The sequence below is a fragment of the Rattus norvegicus genome, chromosome 20 (genome assembly GCF_021556685.1).
Source record: "Rattus norvegicus strain SHRSP/BbbUtx chromosome 20, alternate assembly SHRSP_T2T, whole genome shotgun sequence".
Taxonomy (NCBI): domain Eukaryota; kingdom Metazoa; phylum Chordata; class Mammalia; order Rodentia; family Muridae; genus Rattus; species Rattus norvegicus.
In genome coordinates, this window is record NC_141553.1 from 27,342,902 (window position 1) to 27,359,376 (window position 16,475).

Here is a 16,475-nt window from a genome sequence, read left to right on the forward strand (position 1 = left end):
GCTGAGCATAGGGGTATACAACTTTACTATCAGTGCTTGGGAGCCAGATGCAGATGCATATCTGAGTTCAAGGCCAAGCCTGTTCTACCTGGTGTTTTCCAGAACAGTGTGAGCTGCATTGTGAGACCCTGTTTCAAATTTTAAAAGCTTACTAGCTATTTGTCTCTCTCTTTGTCATTTATTTTTGAGATTATAATTGTGGGAGCCTATGTACAAAAGCTATAACATTACTGTAAGAGATGGATGGAGTACAGAATGTTCTTTCCAGAAGGCTTCCTTCTAGAAAGAATTACATAAACTATGATAATTGAAAGCAGGGACATGAAGGGAATGCCCTGGCATGTGCTCAATATCTATGTGGGAAAGGCAAAAAAAGACCTGGGAGAAATATTCTTGGCTCTTGTTGTATGACCAAAGATGAGAAGACATAACACAAGGTGTATTCTCTTAATGCACTTATATTTGCTTACGATAACTATAAATGCTACCTCATGTCTTGTTTGCTTTTTCTGAGAAGTGCTTCGTTTGCACTACTCTTAAACTGGAGTCCCCTGGACATCCCATAAAAGTCTTTTCACTTAACCTTTGATGTGCAAAGACTTAGTCTCCCCGACCTGGGCAGCCTAGCAATAATTACATTTCTCCCTTTTCTTTCCTCCCTCAAAACCCTTCTAATGTAATCTTCTCTGCTCTCCATCAATTCATGGCTTTTTTATGAATTGTTATTGCAGACATATATAATATACACATATATTATTAACTATATCCTCTTTAGCCCATGTTACTTGTATGTATGTTTTCAGGGCTATTTGCTACTGGACAACCAACTCACGTGCCCTTCCTTGGGAAGAACCACCTCTCTTGTTCCCAACTCTCCTCAGATGCCTGTAGTTCTCTATGTGGAGTGGGGGCCTAACTGGCTCTTCTCATCCCACTTCACCATATCCATTGATGCATTCCTTGTTCCTTCTTGGGCAGTCACGTTGGTGAGATTTATAGGTGTAGCTTTTGACATTACTAGGAGACAGAATCTCACCCCCAAACTTCCTGATTCTGTACCTCTCACAATCTTTCCAGCCCTTCTTCCTCAATTTTCTCTGAGGTGTGGAAGTGGTTTGGGATGGATCCCTCTGAATACTACTGATGACTGTGGTTTTCTTAGTGGTTCCATCTGTTACAAAGAAAAGTTTCCTTGAAGAGGGGTAAAGACTAAACCCATCTGATGTACAAGGACAAGTGTTCATATTGCAGGGGGTTATGCTGGCTTAGTAAATTAATGGTTGTACACTCTCTTCCAATAACTACAATTTCAGTAGCACCGATCAGTTAGGTTGGTTTCCAGTACAAGGCATGGCTTCCCTTGAGGTATACTTGCCATGCTGAACTCTGACTACCAGGCTGTGCTGGTTATTGTGGTTCATAAGTGGCATACCTGGGAAGGACTTCTTTCCCTCCTCTGGAAGCTTACGTGGTAACTTCCGGTACCAAGAAAACTAGTCCTCAGGGAGCCTATATTCAAGCCAGTTCTAGCTCAGGGTACTGAAGCTGTTTTTATATCATGGGGTAAACACTAGTACTCTCTTTTGAAAATAGTTTACTTTTCAGTTCTTTTCAAGAACTAATGCTTTTTACCTTGGGCTATTTTGCTGTTCTTCTTTCTCCCAAAACAAAGTTGAGAGACCAGTTTGATACAAAACAAGGCATTTCAGAGGGCAATTAAAAAATCTACAGGAAAATCCCACCTCTAGAGCCAGCTTCTCACTGAATTTAAATAGTGCATGGAAATTGACTAACAGTAGGTATTTGACCCACTGTTAAACTGAAGAAAATAACTGTTTCTGAAGGATCAGAGAAAAAAGAGAAGGTATCCAGTTGCTTGCTGTGCTGTTATTGGGAATGAGGATTGAGAGGAGGTAATAATTTTCTCCCCCTCAGAGTATTATCAGGGAGAAAACTTCATTTTGAATGGAAAACCTCTGATGCCTTTATATTTTGTAAAAATCATGCCATATAAATTCCAGAAGCCATGATCAAAACCAACAAAAATACCTGGCTTTTGCCATATGTAACTTTAAACACTCTTGGGCTCTGCTTGGGGTGAGGGCCCAACTGCTTGAAGGCCAGGGCCTGCAATTAGCGTATGCCTATACCTGGAAGTAGACAACCTGAGAAACCTGCTGAATGAATGCCCCATCACCTATGAAAATACAACATGTTGACTAATATTCCCACCCGCAGCCACTTTTTCTGTCCTCTAGTTTATGTTTAGACCATGCTTAACTATAGAAAAATATCAGGGATTTTTTTGAAGGCCTATGTCAGTCTAGGGGTGCCCTGTTATCACTCTATAAGACAATAACGATGAAAATCTGTATTATAATATCTTCCCTCTACTCTCTGCTTCTTCTCTAGAGTCCTCTGGGGTTTTGTTTGGTTGGTTTGGTTTTCCTTATCTTGCCTTCATCCCCTTGTGAGTACCTATGAGGAAAAGGAAGGACTCTCTGACAGAACCCTTGAATCCCTTTACCCTGCCCTCTCTCATTAGTGATCACAAGGGAGGGTGCTTATCAGACACTAGTCACTCTTAACCTTCCCACACTGTGACCTTGGTGAATTCTTTCAGATTAATGCCGGTTTTCAGTCTGATTTCTCCTTTTTATGCAGCCATGGACACCAGTCTGTGGAATGCTGCCACCCACAGTTACTGTGGGTCTCCATAGCTCAATTAATCTTGTCTAGATAAATCTCTCTCATACATGCTAGAGGTTGTCTCCTAGATGATTATAGGTCCTTTCAAATTGACAATATTAACAACACAAGAAGCACCTTAGCCCGTAAATTAATATTTGGAAATACAGAGTCAGCATGCCACCATTTTGAAACTCCTGGGAACGTAATGGATCCCGTGATTTATTCCCAATTACTATTCACAAAGGAAACTATTTTGAACAAGACAGAATTAAGTCACATTAAACTATTTGTTTCACATATGCCTACTAGTCTGGATAGTTAAATTTGTAAACCACATTTTTAAAAACTAGGAAACAAAGTGATAAAAGGAACCTGTGCTCAAGCTTGTCCCTAGGCACAGGACGGTGCTGGGCGACTCAGCATGCTCTGGCTTGGCCAGGGGACCTGCGCACAGAGAACTTCCTCCCAGACACCCAGGAGGAAGCGGAAGTGCCGCTCTGCGTAGCCTTGGAGACGCGGGGGAGGCGTAGTCGCCTCGTTGCAAGACCTTTGACCCGCGCTCCGCCGCCTCAGAGGCGGAGTACCTAGGACGCCTGAAAAGGCCGAGGTGGCCGCGGGTCGCTGCCACGATGGAGGTAACGGTGGGTATCGCGCCTCTCCGCTGGCCCTCCGTGCCTCTCGAGGAGTGGGAGGGTACGGCCTGCACCCTGTCCCCGCCTTCGCGGCGGGACCCCCGCTGCGGCGCTCGACTTTGAACTTGGTGCTGGCTCTTGCTACGGCGACGGCCCAGCTCTGGCCCCTACCGCCTGAAGGGGTCCTCGTCACCACAAATTTAATTGGCTGCCTTGTACCTGGAATTGGGGTGAGCTCTTGTGATGGTTTGTTTTACAGGATTCTGCTCAAGATGCTGTGACTGCAGCACCCTCCGGGACCCCGAAATCCAAGGTGAGGAGAGCATTCTGCCGCCAGGTTCCCCGTAGGGCATAAGGTTAATGAATTGGAAAACTTTGGCGTGGGAAGAATTCTTTCTTTTTTTCTTAAAGAACTAACCTTTCCTCGGGGAGTTCCATTTTAATTTACTATCACTTACAGATTTCCTATTCTTTTTTAATTTCCTGATATGCGAGCCGTTTGTTTACCTCCTGGTCCGTGTTAGCACTATGCTAAGATCCTGCTGTTTTTCAAACATTTAGCTAGTCTGTTTTATGAAAGTTTACACAGTGACACGATGAAGTGGGGATTAAGAGGAAGGAAGAATCAAGGAGCTATATCCTGTTGGCTCCAGCTCCATAGTTAAAAGATGGTTGAATAAGGTTGTTCTTGCAGCACTACAGTGTTTAATGCTAAATGATTCGGAAAGGTAGTGGTTTATTACCAAAATGTATTGTTTGCAGACTGATTTCCAGGCTAAGCACCGGATTCTTTCACGTAAGCTTCGTGAAATAAGTAACTTCGCTCTTCTCATTCTGCAGATGAGGAAACTTCGTTCACAAAGATGAAGTGGTTTTCAGTTAGTAAACCCTAATGTTATAGTCAAGGTCTAAATGTGACCTGATTCACATGTAAATGTAGTTAGACTTTCAACCTACAACAGAATGAATTTTACAGCTCTAGGAATCTTTAGTTTCAGCCCCTGCTTGTACAATTAGAGAACTTAATGTTCTCTGTAAGAGTTTTATGCTGGGGTTTTGTTTGATTTTCAATTCATCTAATTACTTTTAGTTATCAAAACTGTCAATTTAAAAAATATGATTGGCTTGAATATTTAAAGTGTTTCTATCTTTAGGCAGATACTGTGTTTCTTTTGGTGGGCATACTGGAAGCATGGGTTATAAAAGCCAATAACACAACTACATCTTTCAGCTAGAAACATTGCCCAGAGAAGATCTCATCAAGTTTGCCAAGAAGCAGATGATGCTCCTACAGAAAGCCAAAGCAAGGTGTACAGGTACTGGGTTTGAAATTACAGTTTTTTCATTAGACCACCATGCCCAGCCTTTGAATAAATAAAGGAACAAATGAAGTTTTAATTCTTTTTTTAATGCATTTATGTTTTGCCTATCTGTATGTCTTTGTTAGGGTTTTGGATTCCCTGAAACTGCAGTTACAAACAGTTATGAGCCACCATGTGGGTGCTGGGAATTGAACCCAGGTCCTCTGGAAGAGCAGCCAGTGCTCTTAACCACTGAGCCATGTCTCCACCCCGAGGAATATTTTTTCAATGGTAAAATGAAACCCTCTTTTACTTCACATGAATTGTAAATTCTTCTAAATTAGCTATGTCTTTTAGAGAAATCAGCTGGAATATAAAAGTCGCAAAACGTAATCCCCAAGACATTCTCAGAAATTTGAATTATATGTACATGCTGAAGTTGGTTGATTCCCTATTTAATATCTTTTTTTATTCCAAAAGAAAACTAATATTAGTATCTTTTGTTAGTATGATTAGGGGAACTCTTGAATTCTCATTAACTTAAAATTTTAAGCGCCAAGGTTTTTTTTTCTTTCTAACCAGAACAGACAAGTTTATTTTTAGAAGTTGGAACAGTTTGTAGACAAGTAATTTATTTGGGGAGATGACTTAAGCTCTGGGACTAGACATGTATTGAAGAAATATTCATATTAATACATGTATTTGATATGTGTTTAGTTATTGCTCTAAGATTATACAGTAGATAGTTATAACAAAAATAATAGAATGTATGGAACATGTATCCAAATTTTCAAGGTAGTCACAGTGGTGCACACACCTAGTCCCTGATATTCTAGAGGCTAAGACAGAAGCATCAGTTGAGCCCAGGATTTCAACACCAACTTGGACAGCATAGCAAGCCCTCTGCATATATGTGGATGAATAAGGGAAGGCAGAGAGGGAAGAAGTGTGTATAGTTTCAGATGAAACGCAGTTATTCATGTGCACTAAAGCAGGGTAATAAATACTTAGACTACTCTTCCAAATGAAAGTTTTCATATTTAGAGGGAGAAGAAAAAATTGCTATTGTTTGAATGAAGTTACTACTTCTCCAAGTACTGACTTCTTAAATGCATTCTAATTTATAGGCTTGGGATTCTTAGAATGTACTTGTCAGTTTGGTAGTGAATATTTTAGTAATTTTGAACTGGAACTTTTATTATTTAGAATTAGACAAAGAAGTTGAAGAGCTCAAATCAAAACCTGTTGACGGAGGAACTGATGATATGATTAAGGTAATGAAGCACTGTTTGTTCACTTATAGATAAGATTTCTTTGAGGACTCTCTCCCTGCTGCAGACGATCTTGCTTTCTGTTCAATCACCTCATTACTGGCCTTGGTTTAGTCTATTAGTTCTTTGACTCAGAGTGAAGGTAGTATGGGGGAGAGCTGTTGACTCATTTCAAACAGAAAGTTGTTAGTCAGTGCTTCGGTATCTTTCCTGCCCTGATCTCCTCAGGAAACGTGGCCATGTGTAGGCCATCGTGTGCATAGATATTGATAGATACATTGTGTGATAGATACATTGGATAACTGCTTAACCACGTTTGATAGCTTCACTTCTAGCTGCCTCAGGCAGTGTGGGGGATATTAACATTCCCCTTGTAATCTCAACTCAGCTTGCCAGATCCGCACCAGTAGGTGTCATCATTAGTTTTTGTACCATTTAACTTTAACGTTGCTTTCTTTCCTATTTCCTTCCTCCTGCACCTGTGACAGTCACTGCAGACCTGTTGCAGCTTCAGTAGATGGCGCCAGTGTGTCTTCCCCACTTGCTTGGCTCTCTTGCTTCCCGAAACCTTCTGTTTCCTGCAAGGAATTGCTCTGGCTGTCCTCTAGATGTGTTGCAGTTCTGAAACTGCACTTTGACAGTGATCCTGTGAATGTCTGCACAGCTTCCTTATCCTGCACACCTCTTTGCTAGGTTACTTGGTCAAACTTACTGACTGGATTAACATTGGTTTTGATAGATTTGTCCGTACAGGGACCCAAGAATGATTGCACAGGAAATTTTTAAAACAAAAGAAATCTGTTGGGGATTTAGCTCAGTGGTAAAGCGCTTGCCTAGCAAGCGCAAGGCCCTGGGTTTGGTCCCCAGCTCCAAAAAAAAAAAGAAAGAAAGAAAAAAAGAAAACAAAAGAAATCGAGACAGGGTATCTTCTGCCTTCTGCCTCCTGAGTGCTGGGATTAAAGGCATACACCACCATTCCAGGCAAACGTAAATTATTATGGGCTGTTTTCTATTTTTTTAAGGCTTACTCTACTCTTCTTTTTTATTGAGAGCTATGACCTGCTGTAAAACTTTACATGTAAACATTTAGTTTTGTTGAACAGCAAGTTTTTCTTTCTTTTTTTAAAACAGTTTCTCTGTGTACCCTTGGCTTTCCTAGAACTCTCTCTCTGTAGACCAGACCTGCCTCTAACTCAGAGATCCACCAGCCTTTGCCTCCCTAGTACTGGGATTAAAAGTGTATGCCATGATACCAGGCAACAAAAGTTTGCTCAGTTTCAAAGAACTTAAGAATGATTCACGGAAGTATGGAAGTAGGAAGTCCTAAGGAGTCTTTGGACTAGTCGAGACCGACTATCTTTGTTTCTTTGTTCTTATTTTTCCACCCAAGGTGATCAGAAGATTAGTTTTAGCTTTTCAATATCAAAACAGTGGTTGGTTATAAAGATTAAAACAGTCGGGCTGGCTCAGTGATTAAGAACACTGACTGTTCTTCCAGAGGTCCTCAGTTCAATTCCCAGCAACCACATGGTGGCTCACAACCATCTGTAGTGGAATCCAATGATTTTTTCTGGTGTGTCTGAAGAGATGAAGAGAGCTACAGTGTATTCATATAAATACATAAATCTTTTTTTAAAGAGGAGATATAGAGAGACAGAGATAGAGACAGAGACAGTCAGTAGTCAGTCTACAGAGTGTGCCACAACATCTTCTGAATGCTCATCAGGAATTTTCCTTTCGGACTGGAGATGGCTCTGCAGTTAAGAGCACTTGCTGTTTTGAAAAGGACCCAGGTTGGGTTCCCAAGGCTACATGGTGGGTGGCTCACAACCCTATGTGTAACCTAACATCCACAGGCACCAGTCACACATGGTGCACATACATGCAAGTAGGGAAACGCTCATATGCATGAAATAAAAATTATTTTTGTTGCGACTTTTAAATTATTTTAAAATGCTTCATACAGTTTATTGTGCTTATCTTCTTTCCCTACCCCACCCCCAAGTCCTCCCAGCTCTTCTGCTCTTCCTTACCCACCCAATGTCATGTTCTTTTCCTATCAAGGGAAAAAAATCAAACTGTAACAAAGCACAAAAAAAAATAGGTTTTTAGATTGGTCAGCTACCCCTGAGTATGAGGCTTGCCTTGTGGTTGATATACCCAGTGTTACTCTGTTGTAGAAAACTGATTTTCCTTCTCCCCATGAGTATTAGCTCCAAGTATTTTTAAAGAATTATTTGCATCTGTATTCATAAAGGATATTGACCTATTTTCCTTTTTTGAATGTGTGGTAAAATTCTGCGTTGACTGTCTGATCCTGGACTTTTTGGTTGGGAGACTTTTAATTACTGCTGTTTTCTATCACTAGGGGTCATGATTTCACCTAAGTTGTTCATATGACTTTAGTTAATGTTGGTAAGTCAGGCATTCTTCTAATGAGCCTGCCTTTATAGGTGACTTGGTCTTTTCCCTTGCAGCTTTTAATAACATCATTTCTGTTCTGTGCGATTAAGGCTTTGATCAGTATGTATCATGAGGAGATTTCTTTCTGGTCCTGTCTATTTAGTGTCCTTGATTGCTACCTCCTCCTTTAGATTACAGAAATGTTCTGTGATCTTGTTAAAATATTTCCATGCCTTTGACCTGGGTTTCTACTCCTTGTATCCCCACTATTTGGCTTGGTCTTTTTTGGATGGCTTGTTTCTGGATGGCTTGTTTTTGTCCAGGTTTCACATTTCCTTTGGCTGAGCTATCCATTTTTTTTCTACCTTATCTTCAGTGTTTGAGATTTCTCTTCTTTGTCGTAAACACTGTTGACGAAGTTTACTGCTGAGAGCCTGCCTGAGCACTGTTTCTCTCTAGAAGGCAGCTGAGGAGGTGGAGCATTTGCTGAGGGCAAAATTTGGTTTTGTTGAGAGTAAAAGTTGCTTAGTATAAATAATATTTTATCTCGTTGATTCTTCTGTTATTCTGGGGCCAGAAGCGGATGGCTTCAGATGAGTTAATACCTGTTGCTTAACAGCTTGGGGGCTGGGGGAGTTATTAGGTATAAGATTTATTGGGGCTGGGGATTTAGCTCAGTGGTAGAGCGCTTACCTAGGAAGCTCAAGGCCCTGGGTTCAGTCCCCAGCTCCAAAAAAAAGAACAAAAAAAAAAAAAAAAAAAAAAAGATTTATTGCTAGTGTTTCCTTCTCTGACCAGGCAGTCAGGACCCCCTCATTGGCCAGTCTGGTTAACTCTTTGTGAACCATAGAGAAAGGAAAGGAATATGATTAAAATCCTTTACACAGGCAAATATGCACACACACACATACATTCATATACATATTCATACATACATTCATACTTTAGCTAGGCCTAACCACCTGTCTTAACTCTACAAATGTTCATGCATGCATACATACATACACATTTATCTACATACATGCATATTTGGGGGAGGGGATACGGTGTGAAATGGGAGCTCACCATGTTGTGTAGGCCAGCTTCAAACTCCTGGCTCAAGAAATATCCCTGTCACAGTGTCCAAACTAGATGTGGTCCTGATTGGATACATCTAGATTTGTAACATGACCCTTTGATTTACACTTTCTCTAAATTATTTCAGTTAGTTTTTGCATTGCACTGATTTTGTATATCTTTTTTAAAAAGATTTGTTTTGGAAAAGGGGATAACATTTGAAATGTAAATAAAAAAATATCCAATAAAAAGATTTGTTTATTTATTATATATAAGTACACTTTAGCTGTCTTAGACACACCAGAAGAGGGCATCAGATCCCATTACAGATGGTTGTGAGCCACCATGTGGTTACTGGGATCTGAACTCAGGACCTCTGGAAGAACAGTCAGTGCTCTGAACCACTGAGCCATCTCTCCAGACTGTTTTTGTTGTTGTTGTTGTTTGTTTGTTTTTGTTTTTTCGGTTTTGTATATCTTCAATTTTTTTTTGGCTTTTCTTCTGGACAAGTTCATATGAAACATAATTTTCTACTCCTTGAAAACCTAACTTATATTCATTCTTTCTATTTTCTTTATCCCACAGTATTCATTAATAAAGATTATTATGTTTTATAATAATTTCTCAAATAAGTAAAACTGTGTTATTTCAGGAATTTTTATCGATTTCACTTGAGGTTTAAATATTATTGATGATGTAATACCTCTAATTTTGTAGACTATGATTTATATAGAGAACTCCTGTTTTAGTTTGCTCATTTGTGACCTCTGTATTCCCTTCATCTGCCTTGTTAGACCTGTCTTAACTATTTATTTTTTTTAAGAACTGACTTGGCCTGTTGATCTGGTTTCCATTTTATTGATTTGCCTTCCCACACATTTTCTAAAGAAGATAAGGTTATCTAGGTAGGTTTTTTTGCATTCTTTTCCCCCCGGAGCTGGGGACCAAACCCTGAACCTTGTGCTTGCTAGGCAAGCGCTCTACCACTGAGCTAAATCCCCAACCCCTCTAGGGAGGTTTTAAAGGGTTTCTCTGTGTAGCCTTGGCAGTCCTGGAACTCACTCCATACTCCAGGGTGGCTCAAACTCAGAGATCTTCTTGCCTATGCTTACCAATGCCAGGATTAAAGGTGTCAGCTGTCATACTGTGTTGTCAGTCTGTCTTTTCAAAGGAAAGACAAGATGTCCTGCCTGTTCTTTTAACTATACCCTATTCAGCTTGTCCACTAACCTCCTATTTGTTTCCTTGCTTGTTTGTGACAGGGTGTTTCTCTAGAACCAGTTCTCAATGTGTGGGTCACAAACCCTTTGGGGATTGAATGACCCTTTACAGGGGTCACATTTTAGAAATTTACATTATGATTCATAACAGTAGCAAAATTATAGTTATGAAGTAGCAACGAAAATAATTGCGTGTTTGTGGGTCAGTACAACATGAGGAACTGTTTAAGGGGTTGCAGCATTATTAAGGTTGAGAACTACTGCTCTGTAGTATGAACTACTTTATGTCGTCCAATTCTCAGTGTTTTTAAAGATTTTTTTAAATTATGTATATAAGTATATCTGAGTCTGAGTGTGTGTGAGAATGCAGGTACCCAAAGAGGCCAAAAGACTATGAGTTACAGCTCCTGGAGCTGGAGTTATCAATGATTGTGAGTCTTTCAACATGGGTGCTGGGAAGCCTAACTCAGGTCCTCTGCAAGAGCAGTGTGTACTCCTAATCTCTGACCCTACATAGCCTCCAATCCTCAGTCTTTAGATCCACACTTTACACTTCATTGACAATACCTGCTCTTTCTAATTGTTGGATGTTGTCTTGTTTGTTTCTATAATGCTGGAATTGATATCCAGGCCTTACTTGCACTAGGTGAAAGGACTCTACTACTGAACTATTATTCCCATAGGTAAGGCCAGCTTCTGAGATCTCATTTTTCAGAACTGTTTTTCACACCTTCTAAGGTGTGCATCCTAGCCAGGCTCTTTTTAGAGCATTTTCTTTCTGATTTAGTTTATCTTCTGTCACATTGTTTTTTAAAGTATGTTAAAGCTTTCTGTGTCCTTAACATGGTTTTCCCCCATTGTTCTTTTATTTTGTTTGTTTGGTTTGGTTTTTTTTTTTTTTTTTTTTTTGGTTCTTTTTTTCGGAGCTGGGGACCGAACCCAGGGCCTTGCGCTTCCTAGGTAAGCACTCTAACCACTGAGCTAAATCCCCAGCCCCTGGTTTGGTTTTTTGAGACAGGGTTTCTCTATGAAGTCCTGGCTGTCCTAGAACTCACTCTGTAGGCCAGGCTGGCCTCTACCTCACAGAGGAGGAGGTCTTGGTGAACTGTTACGTTGGGGTCAGGGAAGAAATTGAAACCACAGTAGGTTTCCTGCTATAGCTCTTGGGATAAGACTAGAAGGGTGATATCTCAGGAGCAGTTGGAAAGGTATGGGTCTGCTCTCAGCATACTTTTAGCCAGAAAGGAGCAATCCTTGGGTTAGCAGTGAGTTCCTGCTAACATCTGGAACAAAGCAACAAATGGGGCAGAGCAGCTTAGAAGAGGGAGCTCTTTTAGGATCCATGGAGCAGAGAGGGCAAGGAAGGCTGTCATGGGTGTTCTGCTTTAGAGCCGGGAATGAGGCTGAAAGATTATGTTTGGGGATAACAGAGAACAAGATACCATTTTTTTTAATCTCATAAAGACAAATCATGTCATTCCAAAACAGGTGCTAACTGAACGCTTGGATGCTCTTCTTCTGGAAAAAGCAGAGACTGAACAACAGTGTCTGTGTCTCAAAAAAGAAAATATTAAAATGAAGCAAGAGGTTGAGGTAAGACAACATTTAGTGGTCTTTTATCTGTTATACAGAATTACACAGAATAGTAATGAATTTGCAGCAGAATGGTATCTTAAGCATCTAATCTAGCCAAGCATGGATACACATGCTAGTACTTAGTAGGACAGCCTAGAGGTGCTTGCCTCCAAGCTTGGTGAAAGACATAGCTGACTCCTACAAATTGTTTATAACTCCACACATGTGCCATGGCACATGCACACCCCCATCCATTCATCTTCTGTCTCTCTCTGTCTCTCTCTCTCTCTCATACACACACACACACACACACACACACACACACACACACACTAAATAATTTAATTTTTTAAAGGGTATCTAATCCAGTCTTACTACTTTTATCACAAACAAAACAGCTCTGGAAGTACAGACCCATAATTCCAGCCACTCAGAGAGCTAAAGATAAGAGGTTCACAAGCTCAGGGCCAGTCTAGCATCCAGAATGAGTTCAAGGCCAGCTTGAGCAGCTTCGCAACACCCTGTGTCAAAAAATGAAAAGAGAAATAGGGATATGACCCAGTAGTAGAATGTTTGCCTATGTGTGGAGATCCTGGGTTCAATTACTTGTTCAGCTAATAATACTAAAGCAAGCAGTTATGCAGCGATAAACTGATATTTTATTTCTTGTATACTTTAATCTTTCTTATAACTTCTTATAACCATATCATTTCTTAATAAAAATCTTGTATTAAGGTTTTGAGTTTTTCACAGCTCTAAATACTTTTTATCTGTTCAGTTTTAGGACATTTAGTAGCACATTGTTACTTTCTTGTCTATAAAGTTTTAGCATATTTTCTCTAAAATATCTCTTATTAATCTGTTCAGGAGCTATACATTGTAGCTTTTGGCCTTAAATAATTTATTACCTTTAAAAAGATAGTTAAATACAGAGATCTCCTAGTTGCTAGTTACTTTAAATAATAGATTTTGTATTGATGATAATAGTTCTACCTAAGTAAGTCAAGCCCTAAACAAAGTTCTTCAAATTTCAGAATCACATTTCTCTAGATATATTCTGTTCGCCTTTTTTCCCACCTACCTAACCCTTTAGTAAAGGTAGAGATTTCTTTCATCTTCAAAGATTTATTTGTCCTTATTTTTGTAATAGGATTCTGTAACTAAACTGGAAGAGACACAAAAAGAGTTTGAACAATCACATAGAAACTACGTAAGAGAAATGGAAAGTGTTAAAAATGAACTGATAGCAGTACACTCAGAGCACAGCAAAGAAAAGGCTGCCTTACAAAGAGACCTGGAGGGAGCAGTCCATAGGCAAGCAGAGCTGTTAGAACAGCTCAAGTCTCAGAGCGACTCTGAAGATAATGTTAAAAAACTACAGGAAGAGATTCAGAACATTACAGCAGCATTTGAGGAACAAACGTCATGTCTACAAAAGCAATTAGAAGCTACCAGTGATGAAAAACAGCAAGAGATTATTCATCTCCAGAAAGTCATTGAGGACAACGCTCAGCACTACCAAAAAGATATTAATACTTTCCAAGAAGAGATTGTGCAGCTGAGAGCTACACACAAAGAAGAAGTTAATGAGCTGATGTCTCAAATGGAAACATTAGCTAAAGAACATGAGGCAGCAGTAAATAAGCTAAAAGAGAACAGAGTGACACTGTGTGAGACAAGTGAGACCATTCCAGAGAATTACCAATGTGAATCAGAAAGCTTAAATGAAGACACCTCAGATGCAAGCCAGGAGAATCAAAAATGCTCTGTGGCCTTACAGGAAGATCCTTTTGCAGAACATACAGTGTATGATAAAGTCAGACAATTGGAAGATTCATTAAAAGAACTGGAATCTCAACATAGTATCTTAAAAGATGAAGTGACTTATATGAATAATCTCAAGTTAAAACTTGAAATGGATGCCCAGCATATAAAGGATGAGTTTTTCCATGAACGAGAAGACTTGGAGTTTAAAATTAATGAACTGTTGCTGGCCAAAGAAGAACAGAGCTACGTAGTAGAAAAATTAAAATATGAGCGAGAAGATTTAAATAGGCAGCTTTGCTGTACTGTGGAACAACATAACAAAGAAATACAGCGTCTTCAGGAGCACCATCAGAAAGAAATCTCTGAACTAAGTGAGACATTTATGTCAGGTTCAGAAAAAGAAAAGTTAGCATTAATGTTTGAAATACAGGGACTTAAGGAACAGTGTGAAAATCTACAACATGAAAAGCAAGAGGTAGTTCTAAATTATGAGAGTTTACGAGAGATGATGGAAATTTTACAAACAGAACTTGGAGAATCTGCTGGAAAAATAAGTCAAGAGTTTGAAACAATGAAGCAACAGCAAGCATCTGATGTTCATGAGCTTCAGCAGAAGCTAAGAACTGCTTTTAACGAAAAAGACGCTCTTCTTGAAACTATAAATCGCCTACAAGGAGAAAATGAAAAATTATTATCACAAGAATTGGTATCAGAACTCGAAAGTACCATGAAGAACCTTAAGGCAGATAATAGCATGTACTTAGCCAGCCTTGGTCAAAAAGATACCCTGTTACAAGAATTAGAAGCAAAGATAAGTTCTCTTGCTGAAGAAAAAGATGATTTTATAAGTAAAATCAAAACTTCCCGTGAAGAGATAGATGATCTCCATCAGAAATGGGAAAGGGAACAGAAACTGTCTGTAGAACTCAGGGAAGCAGCAGAGCAAGCCGCCCAGCACAACAGTGAACTGAGACAAAGAGTAAGTGAATTAACAGGAAAACTAGATGAAATATTAAGAGAAAAGAGTCAAAATGACCAAAACATTATGGTTCAAATGAAAACCATGACAGAAGACCAAGAAGCATTGTCATCTAAAATCAAGTCTCTTTATGAGGAAAACAATAGACTGCATTCTGAAAAGGTCCAGTTGAGTAGAGATTTAGAAGCTCTTCAGTCTCAACAAGATTTTGCCTATAAAGAGCATGTTGCTGAATTCGAAAAGAAACTCCAGTTAATGGTTGAAGAACGAGATGATTTAAATAAACTGCTTGAAAATGAGCAACTTCAGAAGTCATTTGTCAAAACTCAGTTGTACGAGTTTCTTAAGCAAATGAGGCCAAGCATTTTAGAAGATAATGAAGAGGAAGATGTTGTCACAGTTCTAAAAGCTGTGGGTGAATCCTTAGTGACAGTAAAGGAAGAAAAGCATAACTTAGTCTTTGAATATGATGCGAGAGTATTAGAATTAGAAAGGAGGATTAAGTGCCTTCAAGAGGAGAGTGTAGTTCAGTGTGAAGAACTAAGGGCTTTAGTAAGAGACTCTGAACAAGAGAAAATTCTCCTAAGAAAAGAATTAGATGAAGTCACATCAACAAAAGAGGCCCTGCAGTGTGATATTCTAGAAATGAAGAATACTAATGAAAAAACAAGCCTTGAAAATCAGACTCTTTCAACTCGGGTTGAAGAATTATCGCGGACATTACACAGCAAAAATGAAGTCCATAATGAAAAGGATCTTGTCATAGAACATGAAAACCTGAGGCTATCGCTTGAGCAGAGGGAGTCTGAGCTACAAGATGTGAGAGCAGAATTGATGCTGCTGAAGGTACTGTTTTTGAGTTTTATTGATTTCAAATAAATCCTTAGCTCTGCTCATAGATTGTGGAAAATATATGAATTAACATTTTTATAGTCTGAAATCAAAAGTTAGGTTTCAGCATTTAGGTTCAAGCAACAAATTTCTGGCGAGTGAATTAATAAGCACTTTGATGTGGTATATCTCAGTCAAGTGCGACTAGTCATGAGCAAAACTAATCAAGGACAAGTCACAGCTGCACTCAGGATACAGACTGCTTTTCTTTTGAAAGAATACTTGATCAAGAGAATGAGCTATAGTGGTATTCCATTTTAGTTAAAAATCTAAAGTTCTCTTAGAAATTGTGTTGTGAAGTGATCACCATGTAGTCATTTCTTTGTTACATATGTATTTGGGGTGTGTCGGATTATTCATCTTGCTCTTTGGCACTATTTTAGTAAAGGCCATATACATAATAAATGTAGTATTGCTTACTCTAGCAATAGAAAATAAAAATAACCAAATTGCTATTTATATGGTTTTTCTAGGTAAAGATTTTCTCATGATTAAAATGACAATTTTATTGTGGGGAATGAAATGAATTCTGGTTTAGGGGTTCTTTTGTTTTTTTTTCCTCTATAAAATCTAGGATTCCTTAGAGAAATCGCCTTCTGTAAAAAATGATCAACTTTCATTGGTAAAAGAGCTGGAAGAAAAAATAGGTAACTATGGTTTTATATGTCACCATAAATTAGACAAATATT

The 16,475-nt window shown here is 39.1% G+C and overlaps 1 protein-coding gene across 7 annotated transcripts in view; it reads left to right on the forward strand.

Annotated features, from left to right (window-relative positions):
- The first annotated feature begins 3,262 nt into the window (after nucleotides 1-3,262).
- The window catches only part of Gcc2 (GRIP and coiled-coil domain containing 2), a 46,224-nt gene continuing 33,011 nt past the window's right edge, over nucleotides 3,263-16,475 (forward strand). For 2 of the 7 annotated variants that reach the window (XR_015644773.1, NM_001434628.1), the window contains 7 exon segments: nucleotides 3,263-3,332; nucleotides 3,583-3,636; nucleotides 4,555-4,639; nucleotides 5,831-5,898; nucleotides 12,063-12,167; nucleotides 13,300-15,741; nucleotides 16,361-16,433. Coding sequence is in view for 2 of the 7 variants with exons in the window: in NM_001434628.1 (NP_001421557.1) it covers nucleotides 3,321-3,332; nucleotides 3,583-3,636; nucleotides 4,555-4,639; nucleotides 5,831-5,898; nucleotides 12,063-12,167; nucleotides 13,300-15,741; nucleotides 16,361-16,433 (2,839 nt within the window). In the remaining 5 variants the exon portion in view is untranslated. 7 annotated transcript variants of the gene reach the window in all.